The sequence below is a fragment of the Stegostoma tigrinum genome, chromosome X (assembly GCF_030684315.1).
Source record: "Stegostoma tigrinum isolate sSteTig4 chromosome X, sSteTig4.hap1, whole genome shotgun sequence".
Lineage (NCBI taxonomy): Eukaryota > Metazoa > Chordata > Chondrichthyes > Orectolobiformes > Stegostomatidae > Stegostoma > Stegostoma tigrinum.
Genome location: NC_081404.1, coordinates 12,500,115 through 12,525,124, shown reverse-complemented (window position 1 = coordinate 12,525,124; position 25,010 = coordinate 12,500,115). Strand labels below are relative to the sequence as shown.

The 25,010-nt window shown below is 39.3% G+C and overlaps 1 protein-coding gene across 3 annotated transcripts in view; it reads left to right on the top strand.

Annotated features, from left to right (window-relative positions):
• Nucleotides 1-25,010, top strand: part of kmt2d (lysine (K)-specific methyltransferase 2D) — a 281,603-nt gene that overhangs the window by 156,055 nt on the left and 100,538 nt on the right. For 2 of the 3 annotated variants that reach the window (XM_048523505.2, XM_048523504.2), the window contains exons 21-25: nt 1,179-1,322; nt 1,549-1,668; nt 5,111-5,244; nt 13,810-13,981; nt 15,781-15,879. In XM_048523505.2, coding sequence (XP_048379462.2) covers nt 1,179-1,322; nt 1,549-1,668; nt 5,111-5,244; nt 13,810-13,981; nt 15,781-15,879 — 669 coding nt within the window. Of the gene's footprint in view, nt 1-1,178; nt 1,323-1,548; nt 1,669-5,110; nt 5,245-13,809; nt 13,982-15,780; nt 15,880-21,728; nt 21,777-25,010 lie in introns of all 3 variants that reach the window. The other variant, XM_048523503.2, reaches the window with a different exon arrangement.

Here is a 25,010-nt window from a genome sequence, read left to right as displayed (position 1 = left end):
CTGTGTTTGGCTGACACCTTGACTCTAGTCAGGCACTAACTTGGAGAATGATTGAGGGAGCTACTGTCTCCCAGCCTTCCTTTTAAAATGAAAAAGACGCAACGCCTAAACATCTTTCTTTCCCCTGCAGGGGACAGACCCCTGTTCAGGAGTATGTATTTTCTAGCAAGTTTGGCTGAGCTTACATTGGTCAGTATAATTCTCAGCAGGCACTGGACAGTACTTACTGAATAATCCTATGGGGATCTCAGTTATTGTTAAATATTACATTGATTTACAAATGCAGGTTGGTTGAGTATAGTCAGTGCTCTGTCTGTTCTGAGCAGCCAAGGGCATGTGCTGTTTGATACTATCTACCAATGCCCTTTTGTGTATTCTGAATAGCAATGCCTCAACCGAACAATGTCAACTTGCCAATCAGCCAATGCCCTTTTCTCACTCTCCCTTTGAAATGTGGTATTCTTGCGTCTGTCCTGATGAGTGCAAGGGGATTAAAAAAAGTCTTTTAACTGTATCTTTTTTTTATAATCACAATCAAGTTCTAATCGACTAGTCAGAAGATATTTATTGCATAGTATACCTCAACAGTACTAATGGACCCAGTTAAATCAGATACGTTGCATGTTGTCAGGCTGCATAATGTAAGTTCAGCTCACAGTGTCATACCTCTGAGCAAGAACATTAACTATCATGCCCGAGCTTTTGGGAGGAGCTGAATCTTCAAGTAAAAACATAGCAAAAATAAATGCAGTGAACAAATTTAATCGGGTTGTTAAGAAATAATCTAATTTTTACATCTGCTTTTGCTAAATAGTTGCTTTTAACACTAATTTGCATTACTGAAGGAAAAATGGCAAAGTTAGTGACTGCCTTTTGTAGAGATGTAGTTATAACTGTGTTTTCCACTATAAATATGATTTAAATCTACAATTTATGATGAAACGTTGTAACACTTTGATAACGAAATATGCATGGCTGTAAGATTTCAAGTATGTTTTTTAGATATCAATAACAATTTTGCCTTTATGTGAAATCTTCAAATTGAATGTATTTTCTGTGGAAATGGGGAGGGGGAAGGAAGAATATTATAATCAAAGCTGCTTTTTATTGTAGATTTTGATGACTTGTGAATTAGACTGAATATAGTCATCTGTAATTGGGTTATAATTGTTTTAAAGCTGCCATGGAACCTGGGGAGTGTGAAGTAAAATTTGATGCACCTGTCAGTCAGGAGCGAGAGGTGTGTCCAGTGACTGATCCCATAAAAACAACTGAAGAAACTGAGGAAGGGAAAAAGAGGAAGAGGAAGCCATACAGACCTGGTAGGGAATTTAACAGGTTGTTGAAAGACTTCTGTCAAAAATAACACATTTTTGTACGATTAGGTTGAAAAGACTGTAATGTATTTTTGGTAGGCTTGTGGCATTTAACTTCAACTGTTGAAACTTCGATTACGTACTCTGGAATTTCCAGTCTATCTTCATTAGACCTTATTTCCTCCACATTACAAAACAAAGTGCAAGTAACTGCACTTCTCATGTTTTTCAGGAATTGGTGGATTTATGGTCCGCCAGAGGCAATCCCGGACAAAAAACTTGAGTAAAACTTCTGTACCACAGCCTGGAGTGTCCACTGAATGTCCAAACACGGAAGGCACCAAAGAAGAAGGTGAATTTACACTTATTTGCCATAAAGTTCTAACTTGTAAAATTATGAGCAACCAAGAATGTAGAGACATTTCTCAATGAATAATCTGTCTCCAAAAGTAGTTGGCTGTCTTGCTAAAATGAAAGTTCTTATTAAATAATTTTGATTTCAAAAGTTGTTTTTGTGTATTTTGTCAATGCGCACTTTCCAAGACTGGTTTAAATCTACAATGTTAAAGGTATGATTTACAGTTCCAGCGTGTTAGTTCTTCTGACCTCAGCACCATTCATTTATCCTATTCTTGCAGACGACACACTTCTGCTTCTTCTCTGCTCCATATTGGCTCTCTTTCCCTGTTTTCTACTTTTTTATGTCCTACCAGCCTTTGTTTGCTCTGTTTCCCGTGACATTCCTATTGCTCTAAGAGCCCCCTCCTCCATTTGACGACTTTCTCTTGCCAATTCATGTGCAACTTCAATTATGGCTTGAGTGAGGGAAAGAAAATTTAAAATATCATAGTTTAAAAACATTATTTAATTGAATCCCTTTCATCTGCAAACTGCTGCACTTTCCCATGACCTATAATCTGTAATAAGAATTGCTAATACTTGTACAAAAAAAATCTTTTTTTTCTGAATTAAATGCTCCATCTAAAACTTAGGAAATATGTTCAGGAGAATTTTCTTCGTATACTTCATAGAATCCCTGCAGTGTGGAAACAGGCCCTTTTGGCCCATCAAGACCATGCCGACCTGTCAGCATCCTACCCAGACCCATCCCCCTATAATCCGCCTAATGTACACAACCCTGAACACCACAGGCAATTTAGCATGGCCAGTCCGCCTAATCTGCACATCTTTGGACTGTGGGAGGAAATCCACGTAGACACTGCGAAAATATGTAAACTCTACACAGTCAGTTGCCCAAGGGTGGAATCAAACCTGGGTTCCTGGCGCTGTGAGGCAGTAGTGCTAACCACTGAGTCCCAGTGCCACCCTAGCAATCAGCACCTGTCCGGAATTTGAACCCGGGACCTATCGCATACCCAATCTGTGGAATGCCCAAAGCGAGAATCGTACCCCTAGACCAACGAACCATTGCCAGCAGCTGAAGGTGGCCCGTACGGGAATTGAACCTGTGACTTGGTGTTATTCGCACCATGTATGTTAATGAACCAAAGTAAAAGGAAGCTCTGCTGGATTTGATTCTGGGATCAAGTCAGTTGGGAAATGTTGAGGAAATGATGATCATAGCTGACCTAAGCTTATATGGTAAATGAGGAGAGATTGACTGACTAGGTTGGGATTGTTTTCACTGGAGCTCAGACAAACGGTGGGAGGGGGGCATGCAGTTATCTCATAGAGACTTATAAAATTCTAACAGGACTAGGCATGGTAGATGCAGGGAGGATGTTTCCAATGGTGGGAGTGTCCGGAACCAGGGGCCACAGTCTGAGGATTCGGGGTAGACGATTTAGGACAGATGAGGAGACATTTCTTCACTGAGTAGTGAGCCTGTGGAATTCATTACCACAGGAAGTAATTGATGCCAACACATTGAATGTATTCAAGAGATGGCTGGATATAGCACTTGTGGTGAATGGGATCAAAGATTATGGGGAGAAAGCAGAATTAGGCTATTCAGTTGGATGATTGTGAAGAATGGCAGAGCAGGCTCAAAGGGTGAAATGGCCTCTTCCTGCTCCCATCTTCTGTGTTTCTATGTAAAATGACCAGAAGCAATCTAAAATTAAAAATGCTGTATTGGATGAGCACCATTTACAGTGTGGGTGAAAACAAATATATCCGAGGTAAATTTGTAGGTGACCAGTTTTGTAAAGCTAGAAGAAAACCTTCTTTCTGATGCAGAGAACATTAAACCTTCATTCTTGGTGCATTCAGTGCCAAAATTGTGAAATATTTCTGTGACAAGAGCTGTTGTCCTGTCTTAGGACCGTGCCCAAGGTTCTGAAAACAAAATCTGCAGAAGTTATCCTTTTGATCTCTTCTCGTTCTGTAGAATCGTGGATAATTCACAAAAAGAAATACTTATTGAGTCTTTGTGTAAAAACTATATATCCATTCCTCCAGTACTACTATGAAGTGTCACCTCCCATTAGGTGTCCAGGCCCTTGAACTTATCACTTGAATGAAAGTGCTGCCAATTAAATCAGCTTCCACTGCAACTAGTAAAGTCATTAAAAGTCTGTGTGGGCCTCCAAAGTTCATATGCACCAGTGATGTGTGGAGTGGCTAATCGCAGACCCTGAGAGTGGCTGCACATGTGCACTGTCATGCAGCTGAAAGTGGGAGTGATGGCCTTGAATACGCTTGCGCTGTTTTCCTCATCATTGTTCAGTCAGAATGGGAGTGTCAACATTAGCATCTTTTCGCCTTCATTTCTTCCTCTTCCTCCCTCCCCCGACGTTCCACAAAAGATTTACTGATTCCTTGGTGGCAGCACTGATGTATGATGAGACTTAAATCAGTTAGGACTTTGTGTTCACTGGAGTTTAGAAGAATGCAGACGAGGGACCTCATAGAAACCTGTAATATTCAAACACGACTAGACTGGATAAACACCAGAAGGATGTTCCCGATGACCAGGGAGTCTGGAGCCAGGGGGTCACAATTTAAGGATAAGGGGTAAGCTATTTTGAGCAGAGATGAGAAATGGCTTCGCCAAGCAACCGGTGATCCTGTGAAATTCTCCGTCACAGAAAGCTGTTGAGGCCAAAACATGGAATGTTTTTCAAGGAGGGGTTAGATCTAGTTCTTGGAGCTCATAGGATCAGAGGGTATGGGGAGAAAGCAGGAACAGGTGAAGAGTTGGATGATGAGCCATGGTCAAATTGAATGGAGAAGCAGGCTCAAATGGCTGAATAGCCTACTTCTCCTCCTGTTTTCTGTGTTTTTACATGAAATGTCCAGATGTCTTTCAGGCTGGCATCTTTACTGACACCTGTCATAGGCTGCAGACATATGCAGTTGTCACTGACATCTTGGCAGCTGTATGTTCAATAGATGTGTACAAAGTCTTCCAGAGCCCACTGGCAATAGCTGTTTTGGTTTTTCATCGCTCTTGGGATCCTTTGAGAGAGGATTTCACTGAAAGGTGATGAAGTCTGAGCTGTGGGTCTCATCTCTTCACTGGCTATACCCCAGCTGAACTCCAGAACAATTTCAAATAACTAAAACTCTTTGACTGCCATAATTCACATGTGACATCCAATATGTCCAAGCAGTTCCGTGGTCTATCGACAATGGCTATTTACTTAGCTTTAAGCATGTTAATTTTTTGCGGTGGGCGGGGGGAGAAATGTTTTCAAGCGTCTACAAATGTGCTTATGCTTCAACAATGAACCAGTTTTCACAATATTGTGGACGTGTCTTCAAAATATTAAAAGTGAAAGCGCATTCGTTATCGTTTTCAGAATTCCAACCTTTTTTTTAAATTTGCACAGGTACTCAGATGGAGCTTCCAGCTGAAGGTGCTGGTGATATACCTGTAATAGGAGCCGATGTGTGTGAAAAGGCAAAAAAACGGCAACGTCGAAAGAAAAGCAAGTTGGAGGATTCTTTTCCAGCATATCTGCAGGTACTGGCATTCCTCTGTGTTCATGGTTGGTAGTGCAACCACTTGTCAGTTTAAAAAAAACGATTTGTTAAAGATTGATTTGCTTGAATGCCAAGCCTGTTGCTGAATTAATTACTATAGGTGTTGAACTGTAGATGTGTTTGGTCCATCAAGTGCCACATTAGTATTTCATCATCGAAAGGAAACAAAGTTTTCTGATCTTAGTGAGCAGAAAATACTATTCAATTTTATTTGTATTCTGGATCATAATCATTGGTTTTCATGTGTTTGGATGAATACACACAGGATGCAAATGTAGGGCTGAAGGATTTAATGGTTGTGTTTAAAAATACCATTTTAAAATAATTTTGAAATATCTTGTTGCTACTTCTCCACAAATTGTTAATATTGTTTTTCCAAGATTCCAGAGCAATTGGTATGTTTTGATATGTCTCATTCATGGAGCTGAGCTATAATCTTAGAGCTTCAAGTGGAGGTGTGCAAACCCAAGACAGAATTTCTCGTTAATTCTTCATCTGTGTGCCAGTGCACCCAACCTTTAATGTTTTCTCATAATACTGCAGTTTTGATTACAGCCATGCTGCTTGCATGATCTGTTCTCCCATTTTGTAGCATTGCATTGCAGATTTTAAAAGTGATGTTTATTTAAATGTGCAGCTTGTATAAGTACAAATTGGGTGATTTGTAATAACTGTTTTTAAAATACTTGAATGGTAGAGTATGTTCCTATTGCTGCAGATTATTTTGATGTGGTTTGGAACACTTAAAATTGAGAGAGCAACCTTTATTTCAAGTGCTATCATGTTCTGCCATGTAGGGAAAAATGATGCCAAAATGAGCACACAACTATTAATATGATTATATGTTTACAATGTAGAAACAATTGATCACTTGCATTGAGTAGTATGTCTGGGCATTATTTGAAAGCTGATGAAATGATGTGGTTTGGAGCCAGAGATTTGTTGCAGTATCTTAGTATAATACGTCTGATTTTGATTTTACTTTGACCCTTTTACTTATGTTGGGTAATTCTAAGGCTGGTAGCAAATGTATTTGTCTTGTGTGTTCATGATGCATTATAGTCACCCAAGAAGGTGACTACTTTCTGATTAATGAGAAGTAGCCTGCTCTTGTTTCTTGTCCAGTTCATTGTTCCAGATCCAGATTGTGTTGCCATGGTCCATGTTGTAAACACCTGAATACTTTGTTAAATTGTTAATTTCTACTTTCAACTTTTACCCCTGTATGTTTTGATACATTTGAGGGGCCAACTTTGCTTCAATTTAGCTTCAAAATTGTAATGTAACAACGATTAATGAGCTGCAAGTACTCTTAACTGTCTTAAGTTTTGTGAATGTCGGTTTTCTTCATTAAGCTCAGTTTTTCGCTGAAGTCTGCACTACTTTTCCTTTATTGCTAAGTACTGAAAGTAGACAGTAACTAATTGTGGTTCATAAGGCCTTTCTCCTTCCAACATTTCTAGCCATTTACATTGCAGCCATAGATTTAACTGGTTGCATTGTCACAAAAGGAGCCTTGGCCAGTTGCAATACAGAGGAAGGGGATGTTTTCCAGGTCGCAAAGCAATGGGAGGCAGCGTTTTCCAGGTCGCAAAGCAGCGGGGGAGGGGCCCCCCTTGCCGGGTCGCAAAGCAGCGGGGGAGGGGCCCCCCTTGCCGGGTCGCAAAGCAGCGGGGGAGGGGCCCCCCCTTGCCGGGTCGCAAAGCAGCGGGGGAGGGGCCCCCCCTTGCCGGGTCGCAAAGCAGCGGGGGAGGGGCCCCCCCTTGCCGGGTCGCAAAGCAGCGGGGGAGGGGGCCCCCCCCCTTGCCGGGTCGCAAAGCAGCTGGGGAGGGGCCCCCCTTGCCAGGTCGCAAAGCAGCGGGCGAGGGCCCCCCCCTTGCCGGGTCGCAAAGCAGCGGGCGAGGGCCCCCCCCTTGCCGGGTCGCAAAGCAGCGGGGGAGGGGCCCCCCCCCTTGCCGGGTCGCAAAGCAGCGGGGGAGGGGCCCCCCCCCTTGCCGGGTCGCAAAGCAGCGGGGGAGGTGGGGGGTCCTTGCCGGGTTGCAAAGCAGCAAAAGGGCAATTACCAGTCTTGTCATAAGTAGTGTTTAAACGTCACGTGCAGAAATAAAGAAACCTTGCAAAAATAAGGTCATGCGTGCAGCATCAAAGAAAATTAAGTTGCATTGCATTCACACTCTCTGGTTTTTTTGTCTAAATATTATTTTACACATTATAAATTCTGAAATGAGTGGGGATTACTTTATGCTCTTGGCATAAAGTGGTGGAGTTGAGCTATTTAACATTTAGAAAACCATGCAAATTTTATACCACCTTTTTGGAGTCAGGTGATGGTTTTATTTGTGTGTGGAAGTGTTCTTTAGATGGTAGAGTTTGGATACCATGTTTAACCACAGTACTAGTAAAGCTGTCTTCCTTGCTATAGTTCCCACAGGATCCACAGAATGTACTCTGCTTCAGCAAAAGGACATTGCCATGACCGTGTCAGACTTGCAGTTCTGTCAACTCAGTCTATTTGTCACTAGCATTAGAAATATGTTCATTACACCAGCAAATGATTTCGTGCAATGGTTACCTTTTGTCCCAATCAGGTGAAATCCAACATTTACACGACTGTTTTCATTCGTGTCTGATATCGTAACTGATCGTAGCCTGTGTAATTTTCGAAACATTCTCTTTTTCATTCCCCGAATTCAAAATATTTTCATTATATCTGCATCATGTAGTTATGTTATTGTGTGTCAAATGTCTCAAAGCACTTCACACGTAATGAAAAACTAATGTTATTGCTATTGTGTTGCGAAATGCAATTGTTCTTTTCTGTGAAGTAAGATCCTGCAGACAACAATGAAAGAAATTATTGTGGCTTATTGGACACTTGAGGCATATTTGTGTATGCCTCTGCGTATCTATGCAATGTTTTAATCATGTATTTGTTATAGCATTTCAACAACTTGAGCCCAAATTTGTACTGAAATTTGCAATCTTCAGGAAAATTTTTATTTAGCGTTCTACAGTGTGGAAATAGACCCTTTGGTCCTATGCATTTGACCATTTGTTTATATACAGGATTACACCGAGTGATGAACATGAGGTTTGAGTGAAATTTGTTTGTTTTACTAAGCACTATTTTTTTTGGTTTCAAGACAGTCAAATCTCTTGTATTAACATGAACTTAAGAGCGTCGTATTGCAGCAGCTATAAATTGAACCATCAAATTCATATTGTCGGTTATAATTTAATCATGTTATTAATGAAGTTGGATTCGATTCATCTTGATTTTTAGACGATGGATCAGATAATTAATTGGCTAAAGTTACTACTAAGTTGTAATTCAAAGCAACTTCTTTAATTAATGTGCTTTGTTAACCCTTTGCATCTGAAAATTGTGAAAAGCCATCCTCAAATTTCTATCTACATCTTTCTGGTTTTGGATGGATTCCAGTACTTATTGGAAAGGGGAATGGCAGTTACATTAATCTGCTGGGTTTAACTGCTGGGAATAAAGAAACAGTATGAAGTGGATGAGATGAGGGCAAAAATGGGTGGGGCCAAGCAATAAGGTAGGTTAGAGAATAGTGACTTCATCTCTAGATCCTTCATCTCAAACTAGAATGATGAAACTTGTTATTCTGCTGGTGTAAAATGCTCTGTATTTCATTTGGTCAGACATTGGATTATTGCTTGAGATGAGAAAATAAGGAAAGTTCTCCAACTGAAAATGTTTGCTCTTGGGTTTTGTACATTGATGACATGCAGTTAACTTAATGATGGTTCTGTTGTACGAAAACAAGGCACATCAGATTTTCATGAGATCAGCCTCATCCAGGTTTTCACCCCAACCAAAAACCACTGGAACAGAATACTTTTGAGTATTGGTATGACTGTACTCTGGAATGGAAATGATGTTTAGAGGAGGTGATGTGATGTGCAAGCTTCATCCTGGAAGTATTTCTCAGTTTGTATCACAGTTGGTTGTAGCACCTTTTTATAAACTAGAAAATATTAGCTTGAAATTTCTTTTGAGTTAAAGTTCTTTGTGTGCCTTTGCATGTCCTGGTTGTGACTCTTCCTTTTTGAAAAGGCTCTGTGCAGTTTTATCACATGATTATTGTGAGGGAGCATACTGGTGTAAATTTTTGACTTTTTTCTCAACTTTTTCTTTTTAATGTGAAACCTTTACTTTTTTAGTGAATTTCAAATTGCACCAAATCGGCATTGCCTTTCATTCTGGAACATGGTTCATAATTTTTGACATATTTTGTCAGTCAGGGTCCCTATCACTGGATTGATATTTGATTCGCCCATGAATTTTGTCCTATTCTCTTTTTTTGCTTGTACTGTCTCTAGACACACTCCTTTTCCTTTGTAGGCACATTCAAAATTGTCTTTATTGTCTACTCAAATGCAAACCTAATTATGAGATTAAAGCTTTCCATGAAACATGCCAGAAAGAGACCTTGAGTTTCAGCTTGTCTTGGCACACCTCCAGGTCAGGTAATCAAACATAACAATTATTCACACCAACCTTCAGAAGGGTCACTGGACTCCATGTTAACTGTGTTTCTCTCTCCACAGATGCTGGCAGACCTGCTAAATTTCTGCAGCAGCTTTTTTTTTCAGGCTCCAAATTAGAGTTCATGTTTAATTTTCTGTTGGAACTGACAGTGCAAATATTAACTAACGCCATGCATCAATGTTTACCCTTCAATAGTAGAGATGTCTCTTTAAAAGTACTCTTAACCACCTTCGCCTAGTGATGCACTGATGAGGTGAGTAATGCGGATTAGTGAGGTTCCACCTTTGATCCTTGGGTAATGTTGAGTAGGATCTTGGTCAAGGTGGCATTTTTGGTATTATATTTAGCGTCATCACCACAGGTTTATAGAGAAGCAATTTGCACAAGAAAACAACTCTTGTCAGTGCAGGTCCTGAATGCCAGTAATCATGTTTAGATAAGCTGAGATTCTCTTCTGCTTTTCATTGGCATTGAGCATGAGAGCATTTACCATTTTGCCTAGATGTGAAGAATGTCAACTTGGGTAAGATATGGGAAATTGGCATTTGTGGAACTGTACCAGAGCAAACCAGTAATACCTTCAGGCCAGGGAGCAATTCAAAAAATGAAACTTACATGACAGTCTTTTAGTTCCATTTCTTGGTCTTGCATTAGGCAAAATTTGGTGTTTCAGGGGTGTGATCAGGTGTTCCTTGTACAGAGATCAGTTGACAAGACCTGCAGATCAATTTTAGGAGCAGAAGTTGAAAGCTCTTTTAATTCCTGTTAACAAATGTTCCCATTATCAGTTTTTAAAAATTTCTCCCATGTCTCTGAAAGTTTTCAACATTATATTCCTGTGATAGATTGTCCGTGCCTAAAACAGTCATGAAGTTGAACAAGATGTTATCAAATACTCACTGTACCGTATTGTGTTGATGGGGTGGGTCACTCAGTAATTCCACATTTGAGTGGCGTTGATCAGCCCAGAGTTGGGCTCGGGGTGTTTTAGTTCTGGTGGTCATTGGCCTTTTGTACCAAACCAAACATTGGTGCCTGGGGAGGGCAAGTAATTGAGCAGAGTTAAGTAACAGAATGATTGATTAGTTGGGCAGTGTTACAGGTAGTGCATTGTTTGTTGCTGTGGAATAGGCAGTTGCTGTGGAAATAATGTTTGCTTCTGATTGTCGTTACAAAAGCAAGCCCTTTAGAAGGAGTCAGTGGCACAATCTCAATGAGTGCAAGAAGTGAAGTGGTATCCTCCTTCAAAATAAAGAATGTTGTTGTGTACCCGTCAGGAAATTTGCTCTTTCTGTCACAATACCTTGACTATATATTGTTGTCAGTCCACAATATGCTGATCACAGTTTAATCACGTACTGGATGAGAATGCAACAGTGTGGGTTCTTCCCATTTTCAGCAGGCAAATTACTTGGGCAGTTTTGGCCTGAGTGTGAAATTGATTGATTTGGATTTTCAGTTACACTTGATTGTAATTTCTTTTTAAGGAAAGTGGAGAATGATGATGAAAGCTAGTTGATTGAAACCAACTTGACATCATGAAGCAGAAATTGAAAATTAAATGGGACAAAAACTTCTGGCTGGAGGACATTGATTATTATTTCAAAAACATATTGCATCAATTTGGATATATGAGAAAAGCATCTTTATACCCAAGGACTTTCTCAGAATGAGGACTACTCAACAACCGAAGGTTGAAATGTTTCCACAAGCAAGTTACATGAATAGTGGGGAGGCAGTAGTCTAGTGGTATTATCTGGGACCTGGGTTAATATCCCGCCATGGCAGATGAGGGAATTTGAATTCAATAAATATCTGCAATTCAAAATCTACTGATGACCTTGAATCCATTGCTGATTGTTGGAAGACCCATCTGATTCACAAATGTTCTTTTAGGGAAGGAAGCTGCTGTCCTTACTGGTCTGGCCTACATGTGACTCCGGACCCACAGCAATGTGTTGCCTCATAACTGCCCTCTAGGCAGTTAGGGATGGACAATAAATGCTGGCCTAGCGAGAAATGCCGTCATCCCATGCATGAATAAAGTGGGGGGGGGGGGGGAAAATGAGTAAAGAAATATATCTTATAGCTAATCAACAGTTCCTCCATACTTGTTAGGACAGTAACCAGTGTAAAACAGTTAAACTGTTACTCTTTTGTAGGGCATGAATGGTAAACGTGAATTGAAACTGTAGTATGTTACTCTGGGTAAAGGTTACGTTTTTAGACGACACCTCTAAAGAAATTATCTGTACTAATAACAGGTAGTGATCAAGAGGTATCAGCAAAGTGATACTTCTGGTTCTAGCACATCCTGATTATGGCTGGACTTTGAAGGATTTATTCTTGTGGCAGGGGAACCTTCACTGCCCCTAATAACCCTGTCCTGTTATCAATAATGACCTCCATATTGAAGTGGCAGATCCAATTTTTTTTCTTTTGCCATGCAGCTTGACAAGTCGCAAGACCAATTCTGAAATTTAACTGAAAATAACATTTTTCTCATGATTTGCAATGAATAGCTGGAAGTTGTAACGAATGTTGCAACTCATTGAATTCTTGAGTGAGCTACTATGCAGTAGGTTTTTGGAAATTTTAATTCTCTTGCTTCAAAAAGGAACTTTTGCATGATTTACAGTCTCAATTTTGCTGGTGTAAAGCCAGATATCGCACATCATTCTGCCCTGTTTTATTCCATAGCAAAACATTAATTTAATTTAATTAAAACAGCCAAATAAAATAAACAAAATCCTGGAAATATTCAGCAGATCAGGTAGCACCTGTATGAAGAGAAAGTGTTAATATTTCAGGTCGCTGACCTTCCATTAGAATTCGTAAAAGTTTTGAATAGGTTTTGAACAAAATAGTGGAGTGGTGGAAGAAGAATAAAAGAGGTCTCTGTCAGAGTGGAGGGCAGAGTAAATTAAATGACACAAAGTTTCATGGGGCTAGATTAAAGGGAGCAATAATGGGACAAGTGAAGAAGCAAAAGTCAAGATCTGATTAACTGTTATTTGATAGATAGGAAATAAAAACATTGGAGGGAATGAAAAACAGTCCATTAAAACTGTTTTTAATGTACGGGGGTATGTGCCACTGTATTGACCACTAATTGGAGGCCAAGTTACATTCTGTAATCTTAGTACCCATAGCCTGAATATACATGCTGATCTGTAATTCTTGTTAGTATAACATTCTGCCCCTCACCATAGTGCATGTTGCAAAATCATATTCACTCTTCCTTCTAGTCTTTTTCCTGCACTGCAATGCATCAATTTGTAAAATTGTGTCTTTTTTTATATAATATTAATGAGGAAGCAGTGCATATGCTTTTGTGATTTTTGATCATTCTGCTTAAAGAAATGAGTGCTCTGGTACTGCTGTTTTAAGCTTGTATCAGTATTCAGTCTATGAGAATGTACTGTAAACAAGAGATGACAATGTTTACTCATCTGTTTCTGGAGTTTACACAATGAGGGAGTATTGTTTCATTGACCTCCCTTTAGTTTGGTGTACCTTTTAACCCATTGTGGTTCAACCTCAATATCCAAACGCCCTTTATCTAATAAGAGTGAGCCTTGGAATTTCATCTTAAGTCTTGCATTTATTTTTCTGATTATCAACTCTCTAAATTTGCTGCAACTTTCTTTCGAGTGAACTGAGATATGCTCCCAGAATGAGGCCTTATGTGCAGTGAAGTGGGGAAAGGTCACATTATTCTTGTGGCCTTGTGTGGTGCCAAACTTTTAAAAGATACGTGGTCATGGTATTTTTACCACCTCATTTCAGCGTGGACTTATTTGTATGTGGATTTTGAGCTATCTTCAAAAAAATGAGGATGATGGCACCTGAGGTAGGTAATTTGTATTTGTTGTGCTATGTCTCAATTTCATCTTTTAGCAATGAAAATTCTGATATTTGACTTAATTAAAAGTAATTTTATAAGTGTGCAAACTTCAAAATTTATACGTTCCATATTATTTGTAGGTTAGCAGAGATTTTTTTTTCTTAACCTTCCATATCTGACAGGAAGCGTTCTTTGGAAAATCACTGCTGGACAGCAGCCGGAAGGTTTGCCTCAGTTCAGAGGGTTTCTCTGACAGTGAAAGCACTGAGTTTCCACAAGCCACGCCTCAAGCGGACTCGGCACCTCAGCAGAAGGATTTACTTGAGGAAAAGCGTGATGGAGCCCATGGAAAGGGTGAGAAACTTCATAATAATATTGTTTATTTCATTTTTTTTATGCATATATATAACAATTTTGGGCCTTGGCACATATTGTGAAAGATGAAAATTGATCAGTGTAGCAAAAATCTATAAATCTGAGCTTGTATTTTGTTCACATTGAGTTTGATCTGGGTCTGCCTTTGAAAGAATGGGATGTAGCACAGGATTGTACTTCCTGAGTTGTCCTCAGCCTTGCCACCAGGCAAGATGGTAGTCTGCCAGGTTTTGAGAGATAACAAGTTGGGGTCAGCATGTGAGATTTTAAAACAATTCCTTTCTGTACATCTCCTCTTCTGATGTTGTACAAATGCCAAATTCTGATGATGATCCTCAGTGGGCTGTCCAACTGTGTGGTGTTGTGGCACCTGTGCAGGCAATTGTAGAGTGTTGGTGAACATTCTTCTTGTCTGTCTTCTTGAGCCAGTCTTCCAACTTTTTGTCTCTATTTTTGACAATCTTTTGTGCCATGTATACTGGCCAACTACTTGTGGTTGCTGGACCAGAGAATGCCAGATTAGGGAGATGCAATCTGTAATCATGTGAAAAGTACTTTGATTAGCCCAGCCTAAGAACACAGAGTAGCTATGTTCTTGAATATATGCGGAGAGATCGAATGCATTCTTCAAAATGACTGCAGGTGAAGGAACATTGGTGTATGGGTACGCTGTTAGAACCAGCATAAAAATAAGAAAGTAAAAATTGACCAGTAACATCTGACGTACAGGAAGATTTTGTTTGGTGGAAGATCAGTCATTACAGTCTGGGGTGCTTTTCTGCTGGCATTCCTCAGTGAATTATCGTTGGCGGAGTTGTCTTCAGTATACTGACTCAGGATGCACGAGAGCAACTCTCCTAACTCTCTTATAATCTGACTGTGAAGGCTAAGAACAGGAAAGCAGTTATTGCATTCACTCCCTAATACCATTTTAGGAGAGAGATAATGGGAACTGCAGATGCTGGAGAATTCCAAGATAATAAAATGTGAGGCTGGATGAACACAGCAGGCCAAGCAGCACCTCAGGAGCACAAAAGCTGACGTTTCGGGCCTAGACCCTTCATCAGAGAGCCATTTTAGGAGCACTGTAGCAATCCAAGGAGAAGGCAGTGCAGATATGTATACGCAAGCCATAAACCCAGATGATTTGGTGCAATCCATATCACAGGAATAAAAAAATGTAAATGATTTTTGGCACCACTTGCAATTCCATCGGGATAAATGGCATATGCATGAGGCTGTAAAGTGTGATTTGAAATTAAATTTGCAAAGTGCTGCCTGTTATCATTGAAAAATCCATGAATAAAAAGCAAGATTCTGCTAAATTGGACCTGAGTTAATTTTATACCTACTTAGAATAAAAAGGGTGATGGAGCAATCTCAGGTCTTATAGATCCATTAGTCTAATATCAGCAATTAACCAGCAGAGTAAAGTTCCCAAAAGAAGGCTAAACTAGCTCAAGACAGTAAGTATTCTGGGTAAAACTTTGAAGGGGTAAAATAACTAATAGACTTTTGGAGGAGTTAAAGGATTGAGTTTGGATTATTGACTGCTCCAATGGTCAGTTGAGACCACTAATGTTTCTAGTTTACATAAATCATTTCAATTCAGAAAGAAAATACTGATTATACTTCAATGGCATCATTCAGAAAGTCAGAATAAATGACCAATCAATGGATTAAAGCAAAATAAGCCAGTGAAAGTTCATTTTAGGATCTGACTGCTACCAAAATGTGATTTTCCTTTATCAGTAACTATTTTCCATTAATTCTGGCAGCCCCTGATGCAAAGACAATCCAAGCCATCCCAGAACACAATGGAGATCCAATCCCTGATGAACCAACCAAAACTGAAGAAACGCAACCAGATGGAATGGGTGAGTAGGAGGGGCAGGAGAAAATGTACCTGTTGGTAAATTCTTAACCAAATGCACTATTACAACACCAAACTCCATCCTTTGGTTTTTGTAACACCCTGAAATAAATCCAATAGCTGTTTGTAATCCAGTAGCAGCTCACAATTCATAGCTTGCACATAGTGCACTTATTTTATTGACTTAAATTCCAAATTCAAAGGTCACTAATTTTGATTACAAAGTCCAGCGTGCTGTTACACCAAGTCAATGTTCCGTAGAATAGTGGGACGAGGTATCTAGCCAGAGTATGGTGTGCACACTGGTATGGGAAGAAAAGCCATAGTGCCAACATGCTTCTAAATATTAATTTAGAAATAAACATTTATTTCTAAAGGCCTATGTCCATATATTTGTCATTGAATGATTTTGCCTTTACTAGACTTTGAACAAGGCAGCTGTCTTGTGCTTAGACATAGCATGTAGCACAGAAAAATCTAAAAGGGCAGTTAATGTAATTAAAAATAGTATACCAAATGCCTATTTCCTTTTGTTCATGCTACCACTGTCAAATCTACCAAGTGTTGTGCCCTATTTTTCAAATAGAAGTACAAAGGACCCAAGCGCAAGCCTTGATATGTACAAGTTTCTCCAGTAATTGAAAATAGCTTATTTGATGGGAATCTAATGAACCTTACAAATCATATAACGCACGCCTAAAGAGCAATTAAAAGTTAAAGCCAACTAGTGTTTACTTGACAGTATTTAGACCTTTGAGCCTTGAAGGAATGCAACTTAACCTTTGAATGATACATTGTGACTTGTACAACACAACGCTGCTTTTATAAAACATTGTAGCATCCAGCCGAATAAACAGTGGAAGGTTGTAATGCTGTATAATGGGCTTTACTACTTGAATGCAGTTATACTCTTGCAGTACCCTTGTGCACTCTTGGAGGTCAAGAAACCTTGGCTCTGCCAACCTGTGCCTAGCTTTCTCATCTTGTGTAAGTGGGATGTACCCCTGTAGGAACTGTACATTATTCATACTGGACAAACAGAAACTTTACAGGTGGTTATAGAGCTTCAGCAGCATAATTTAAGTGAAATCTCTACTGAGCAAAGAAGTTTGTCGTTTCAGTCCTGTTCCTTGTGGGCCTGATTCACAAAAGTCACAAATAGTTGTGAATGACCTGAAGTAGAAGATTCCCTGACTTTGATTTCCAGGAATCTCACGGGCAGCCGTAAATCCACAGTCTCAAAGCTACAACAGATGTAGATACTTGCACAAATATAAAATTAAAAGCTCCCTGACCTGCAACTAGTCATCTAGAACAGACCAGGCAACAAAAGTGATTGAGTGAGTTCATGAGTCATAAATATGAAAAGAGGCAGCTTCGCAACACACACTCTCGTACTAATGCAATTGTCTGGCTTAACTACCTGAATGTAAAATTACTGTTGCTGTACATATACATCAGCCATAATAAGCTGCACTGAATTTAGCACTTACTAGAAGTGTTACCTAGGCAAACTTACAGATGGTTGATGTGGAGGGTGACGGGCATTAGAGTGCCCAATGAGTGCAGTCTTGTGAAGAAAGAATTGAGGCACACATGGAGTAGTAGGAAAGAAGTTTTGTTCTGCCTCTGCCTGTGCTATTACAAGTGACATGACTTGCCTTGAGCACAAGCAATTGTCATTTAGTTTTTCCATTTGGCTTGCTTTCCATGTTGTAATTACACTTCACTTACCTTTCATTAGGTCTTTGCTTTTGGTTTCTGTTAGGTAGTGTTTTGTATACTTAGCTCTGCGACCTCTCATCAGTTTACTCAGCTGCTATCACTTCAACCATTGTTCAGCTCTCCACCACCACCATCCTCTGCTAGCTGTGCCGAGAGAGATGAGTAGAAGGACGAAGGAGAGAAGCTGGTGCATAAATAAGTAAAGCTATAATGGGTGATGCTGCAAGTGAGTAAAGGGTTTTTGAGTGACCGGGTGAACTGGGTGAGGAAATGAGGAATCTAAAAGGGAGAGGGGAGTTGGGGAAAATGGCATGTTCACGAGAATCACCAGCATCTCTATGAAAAACTATCTTTGACTAAAACACCTCAACTTACTGCTCGTGCCCTCACTCACTGACACTCCGTGTAAAAGTGGCCACCTCTCTGCATGCACATCTTTACTCACCTAACTGTCAAGCCCCTATTATGAAAACAATCTTTCTCTCTACTTCACTCTGGTACTCTTTTCTATTGATTACTCTTCCCAAGCTCCCATTTTCACTGGCTCTCCCTTTTCAGTTGGGCATGTTTGCTCAGATGCACACCAAAATTAAAGATAACATTTCTTCAGTATGTACTTGACATTTTTCAGAAATATAGATGTTACACCTATAAAGAAGTTCTCCAATTGGAATTGTACTTTCATGAACAAATAACCTTTTTCAGTTTGCGTTTATTTTTCAAATGAATTGATTACTCAATTTTGCTTCATTGCATTCTCAATCGCATCAAGTGAAAATAGCATTCAGTTGTGATTTTATAGACTAAAAATAACATTGACAGTACTTTGCAATAAAGACACAATTTGATTTTTCACTGTTGATCATCGATTCTTGTGCATTATTAGAGATAAAATAGCTTATCCTCAGACTTGATGTAAGTAACATAACAGGAGGGGTGTGGTGTGTGTGTTTGCTAGCAAATCTCCCGTCAAATTCTCCTCTAGTGATATGTAATTCTATGACGCTGGCAATTTTTACAGGAAGTGGATCTAGCGCTTGCAGATGATTAGCTGAGGTACAGTTTACATTAAAGAACCAGGGAGAAGTGAAGATTTTATTTCTGAGTTGAACATTTGAGCTAAAATGTTCTGCTTGAAGAGGTGGTAGAAGCAGATATAATCATACTTACAAGTAGAAAAATGGGTATATACTTGAAATGAGAGCTATGGGAAAAGAGCAGGGGAATGACTAAATGACTTTTGACATGTTGGACTAGATGGCTGCACCCTGTGTTACATCCTTTTATAAAAATGTCAGTCTCACAACTGGATTGGAACATACATACCACCATGTCATCAATAGGCTACAAATGATTTCTTCAGCTGTTACCTTTTTTCTGTATTAAAAAGGGACTAGTGGAAATACTGCAACCCCTTTAGATTGCCAACTTTTTCAGTCAACCAGTTAACATACAGGGTAGCAAATATGAGAAGTAATTTTAAAAAATATCTTTATTGAAAACTGCGAACTCTGTTGGAAGTATACCACGGTGTTGTGTGAAACATAAAGTCCGTTTGTGACCTGTGCTTTGAGTATGGTTTTGAGTTATTGTCTGCCCTTGATACCTCTGTGTCTGGTCTTATGAGCAAAGCCACGGTAGATGTATTTTTGTGCAGGAGGGTACAGAGGAAAAAAATTTGTCCCTGCTGTCAACTATCTTGTTTTAATGTGTGCTTGCCTGTCTCCAATCCCCATGTCCTGATTTCTGTCATATCTCTCCTCTGCTTCTGGTGCACTTACGTTGATCTGTCTGCCCTTTTAATAAAATTCTTGATCAACCTCTAAAGTGTGTTGGCTCTCTGGTACTTGCTATCACTGTCATTGTCAGAATTAGTGACTGACTAGATGAACAGCAAAATAGAATAAGGGTATGTTTTTTTAAAAAAAGGTAGAAATTATATTAATGTCACAGCAATAAATTGAGGGAGTTTGTTCAGCTCATTTTCATTTGTCCATTGAGAAGAATTAAAAATTGCATCATGTCATCCAAATTCCTATTGATTTTTATGCCTTTAACAACCTGATCTGGAAGAGCTTTCCAAGTTTTTCTTTGGCTCATCCAATCTCAAAGAGGGTTTGGTTACAATCATGTAAAAGCAATAAATAATGAAGATGAAGAGGAATTAATGAAATGTAATACTATCTAGCCCATGCCTATCCTGCAAAGTACTGTATTTTTGTTTTATTAAATACATTTCTTTTAAAACAAGGGAAGCAAGCCAGCCCCTTCATTCTGGAAGTTTCTGCTCTGGAACAGTAACTTAGGAGCAATTGTAACTATTCTGTAATTGACTTACAAGAATTTACAAGCGTTTATTTATGTAATTTGTCTGTTTTGCCTAATTCCCCACAGTGTTCATGGGTGCTGACTTGAAAAGATAGGCCATATTAGTAACAGCTCCACCTTAGCAGCTAGCCATCACAACTGTGCCGTAGATTACTTAAAGCACTGCTATAGGAGATCGCCTTGTAATTTAAGACGTTGAAATGCTATGTCTTGTGTGTGCCTCTGCTAATTCACATTTTCTGAGAAATGCTGTTCTAGAAATACAGAAATGGTGATCTCAGAAAAATTATAGTTACCTAGTTTTTCCCAAATTTTGTAAAATTTGGTATGAAACTCAAATGATATTAGATTAGATTAGATTCCCTACAGTGTGGAAACAGGCCCTTCAGCCCAACAAGTCCGCACTGCTCCTTGGAGCATCCCACCCAGACCCATCCCTCTATAACCCACACACCCCTGAATACTATGGGCAATTTAGTATGGCCAATCCACCTCGTCTGCACATCTTTGGATTGTGGGAGGAAACCGGAGCACCTGGAGAAAACCCACGCAGACACAGGGAGAATGTTGCAAACTCCACACAGACAGTTGCCCAAGGCTGGAATTGAACCCAGGTGCCTGGTGCTGTGAGGTTGCAGTGCTCACCACTGAGCCACCGTACCACCCATATGAAATGACAGATCCCTGCAGTAATCTAACTAGAGCTGACAGTTGGAGAATAACCTATTTAATTTGATAGTTACAAGTTTCATTCCTAGTTGTGTAGATGCACCCATATTTGGAACATTGAGAGAGCCCGATAATGGACCATATTTTCTCCCTCACTCTTTAATGTTGTTTAACTTAGTTGGAAAAATGCACAAGCTTGTTGTGAAACACATCAAAGTCCCTGTTTCTCCCACAATGGTACAATCCTCATGGTGAGCTGAGTTGAAAATTTAACACACAAATTGAACTTGAGTGAAAGCAAAATGCTACAGATGTCTGAAATCAGAAACACAGAATGCTGGAGAAACTCAGCAGGTTTGGCATCGTCTGTGGGGAGAGAGAAAGAGCTTCGAGTCCAATATGACTCTGCTTCAGAATTGAATTTGAGTGATGGGTTAGAATATGTACCACCTCAGTAATGGTTTGAGGTCAGTGGGTTGGAACAGTAGTATTATACAGTAGAAGAAAGTAATATTATATCTACTTATTCCCATTTTCTGTTCATGTTTGAACTTTGGTTGGTTTAGAAATTGTATTTTAGTCAATATTTACTTCAGTTGGTAGTGTTTCTCTTTCACGTCATTATACATGAATGCTTTACATTTCTTTTAACCTTTTTTCTTGGGTGAATTTTGTTTCAAATTATCAAACTACCATGCTGTCTTTTTGATTGTAAAAGCTAGGCTATCTTTCTCTTTTCATGGAACACATCAGGGCCTTTGTGATTGCATTGTTAATTGATGATTTAGCTAGGAACTATTTACATAGTCCATTTATCGTGTCATTTACAGATATATCTGTGGATTTGGTCCAAACACAATTTGGTCAGTCCATCGCACTGACCACCCAACTAATTTTTAGAATCCAGGCTTTCTGGCTAACATGATATCTGTGGAGACTCTGAAATATTACAGGTCACTTTGAACTTTGTCACAATTCTTCTTTGCTTTGAGCCATGCACAGTGATTGGTCTGTGTTATTATGTTGTCGAGATGGTGGTGGAATTCTTAGGTTGGAAAGGGTTAAATGGCTTTTGCTTGCCACTGTTCAATTTTTTCCCTTTTTGTTTTTATTGTACTTTTGGGTTTTTAGGTTTCGATCTCAGTCCTTTCCACGCAGACAGCTCCCTCTCTCCCTTTGGTAAGCAGTCAGACCCTCTCGCCACTCTTTGCGTGTTCACATGTTAACATCAGTAGTTTGTACCTGGGTGCTTGTATGTCTGCTTGCGTCTTCATAGAGGATCTTCACATGATATCACCAATCTATTCAGTGGGTTACTGGGCAAGTGCTAAAATTTGTTTTAGCAATTGTGAACATAAAAGCCAACAGATTTTTTTTGCTTTCCTGCCTTTCAGTTATTTTGAAATTTTATCAGTAAAATGCATGTGAAAATCAGTTTGCATTCACAAACTATCTCAGAAGTAACAATTGTCATCTTGGCTTGTCCTGCATAATATTTTATACCTAATCAAATATTTGTGTTGTTGTAAAGGTATAATAATTTGAATAAACCATGTTGAAGCACAGGAGCTTTTCCAATGACTCTTGGCAGCCTAAGCATGCATAAGTCATGTCACTGATTCTTGGTTCAAATTCCACCTATGATGATCAGCCAAGGTTTGCAAACGATTCATTTTGTTTGCACCTCCATGTTTATTTTTCAACTGATTTGATAATTTGTTCAAAAGATTTCCAGTCTGTTTTAAAAAAAATTGTACGAGTTCTTCATTTCTAAATTGATAAGTGAAACATGTGGTACACGTCTGAGCCTTAACAGCCCAAAGGCTCCCAAATATGATTTCTGGCCTGCGTGGACGAAGTTGACCTTCGTTTTCTTACAGTATGCTGCCACGCTATTCTCACGTCTAATCACTATCCATTGCTCTCAACTCCCCACCCCCATGTCAAGTGTGCACATGCAGATTTTGAATGAGGCCAGCATTGGGTTTAGCTATAATCTGCAATGTTGAATAACCTGCAGAACTTCAGTGTGGAAAATGGTTACCTGGAATGAATTACTAGAGGGTTGTCAGCACTTGGAAAGCTCTCTCAGCAACTGTAATTTTTCCATTAACAGAGGAGGGTGAAAATTCAATAATGAGTCTTTTTTTAAAGGGCCATACAATTGTGATTAGTGTTATTTGTACAGAATCAAGTATGTTAATGGAGCTAAAGATTTGATGCCATGTACTGAACTGGTTCCTGTTAATTGAAATTGTTGACACTCTGCTAATGATCTCTTTATTTTGTTGTGTCCTGCAGTATTGAGCCATGAGGTGTTGTCAAGATTGTAAAAAATAAACCTGGAGCTTGACTAAAGTGATTATTGCAGGCCTTCAATAGAACTTGTGTTGACTGTTGCCCATTAATGCTTTCTATACGTTATGGTGGCACAATGCATATTTTCTATTCAAATCTTTATCACTGGTCCAGTGCAAGTGGACTTTTTGCTTTGCAAATTAGAGGAAGCTGTAAAACTTTTGAATAGTTTCACACAAAGGAAACAACTAGGCTAGTCATAAAGTGGGATGAACTGTTGAACACTGACAGTTAGGTACATGCACAAAGAATTGGACTCCATGATCTATTCATAATTCAAATCCTGGGAGAGTTTGGAAAGCAAAAGTTTTTTTAAAATGAGAACATAGTAAGGTATTATTTGTTTTGCAATCTAGCAGGTTTAGGACGACCATATGTCTTGGGTCTGCCAAACTCAGTTGGGGACACCCCATAAGTAAAGTACTTCACAGAATGCAACCACAGCCAGTAATGTGGAACAGGTAACTGTAATTCTCTGTGCCCCAAGCTTAATGAGGATGTACAGAGCTCCAGGATGAAGTAGGGAAGGAAGTGGAGGAAAATCAAAGTTAAATTGATTATCTGCTTACATTTTATGCTTATTTTTGTTGCTTGCCTTAAAAAAAAATTGCTTTTACTTGCGTGGACAGATTGTGTCCAAGTCGTCTTGTATAATGCCTGCATCTTTCTGCCATCATAAATTTGGTTTTACCAATATCATGACTAATGGTGCACCTCTTCATGTACTATTTTTCTGTTGTAACTGTAAGGCAGCTTTGCCCACAAAATTGACCCTAATTTATTACTTCACCTGAAATTGATAAGATTTGTGCTGAGCTTAGTCAGAGATATTGAATTCCTGTTTCAGAAAGTGATGGCCAGTTCTATATTAAAGCTTGCACACCAAACAATGTTCCAAATTGTGCCACAAATTCAAGATGCAAGTGGAACTGTGTGAAACTGCTGGTACTCTGCAGATGTTATAGATTAATTCAGAAAACTGACATGACACATTGCCAGTATGGTCAAGCTCAGCTTTCTGACATGCACCATTCGTTAGCATTTTTCAATGCATTTTTATCGATCTGGTTCAAGTACTAGCAGCTCTTAACGCACTCTGGTTTTCTGTGTTATAGATGCTACACCAAATACATTCTCCCTCCTTATAATTTCTGACTGCTCACTGGCAGGTACAAGATAATCCAATTCAATCGTTAAAGTTCGATTTAAATCGATGGTATTTTTATCAAAGAGTATTGAGGGATATGGGCCCAATACAGACATATGGAGCCACAGATCAGCCATGATCTTATTGAATGGCAGAGCAGGCTCAAGGGGCTGAATGGCATACTCCTACACCTATGTTCCTATCCTCAAGTGTTTTAGAATCGGTAAAAAGTTCTCTTTCAGAGCCCAAATATTCTTTAAATTTAATTCATGCTTTCCAGGAGTATTGAAAATGCTTGGCTCTGTGTTTTTACCATTTAGAAAATGGGCAGATCATTATTGAAATGAGACTCCTTGGAATCTACATTTTTGATGATTTCGCTGGTGTTGAAAGCTCACTAAAATGAAGACCATAATTTTAAATAGTACTTTTAGTATTTTTTTTCTCCTGAAGGCAATGTTTGAAGGGGACCAAGTGCTTTCCAATACTTAATCCAAGTTACCTCCATTGATTTGGGAGCGTGATATTGGCGTCAGCAGTAAACTCTATTCTTAGTTGGTGTCTGCCAGCACTGACATCAGTTATAACCCCATCAGACCAGGAATAACGCTTACGCCCTCTGATCTGCATAGCTGCTACCTACTGCCTTTACCAACTGAGCCAGTGAGAGAAGCTTTAGCTCACTCTCTTTAGACCAATGTTTAGAATCACAGATAACTATAAGTTCTGAAGCTTGAATTTTCTCTTGTGAGCTGAAAATAACATTCAGAAGCAACTAAGCCATCCAAAACCAGCAGTGTATCTAACCAGAAGCAGTGCTTATTGCAGTATGTTTTGGGCATGGCCTGTGCTTTGTTCAACAATGAATAAAAGATGACTTACTATGTGTTGTGCTCCAGTTTGCATTT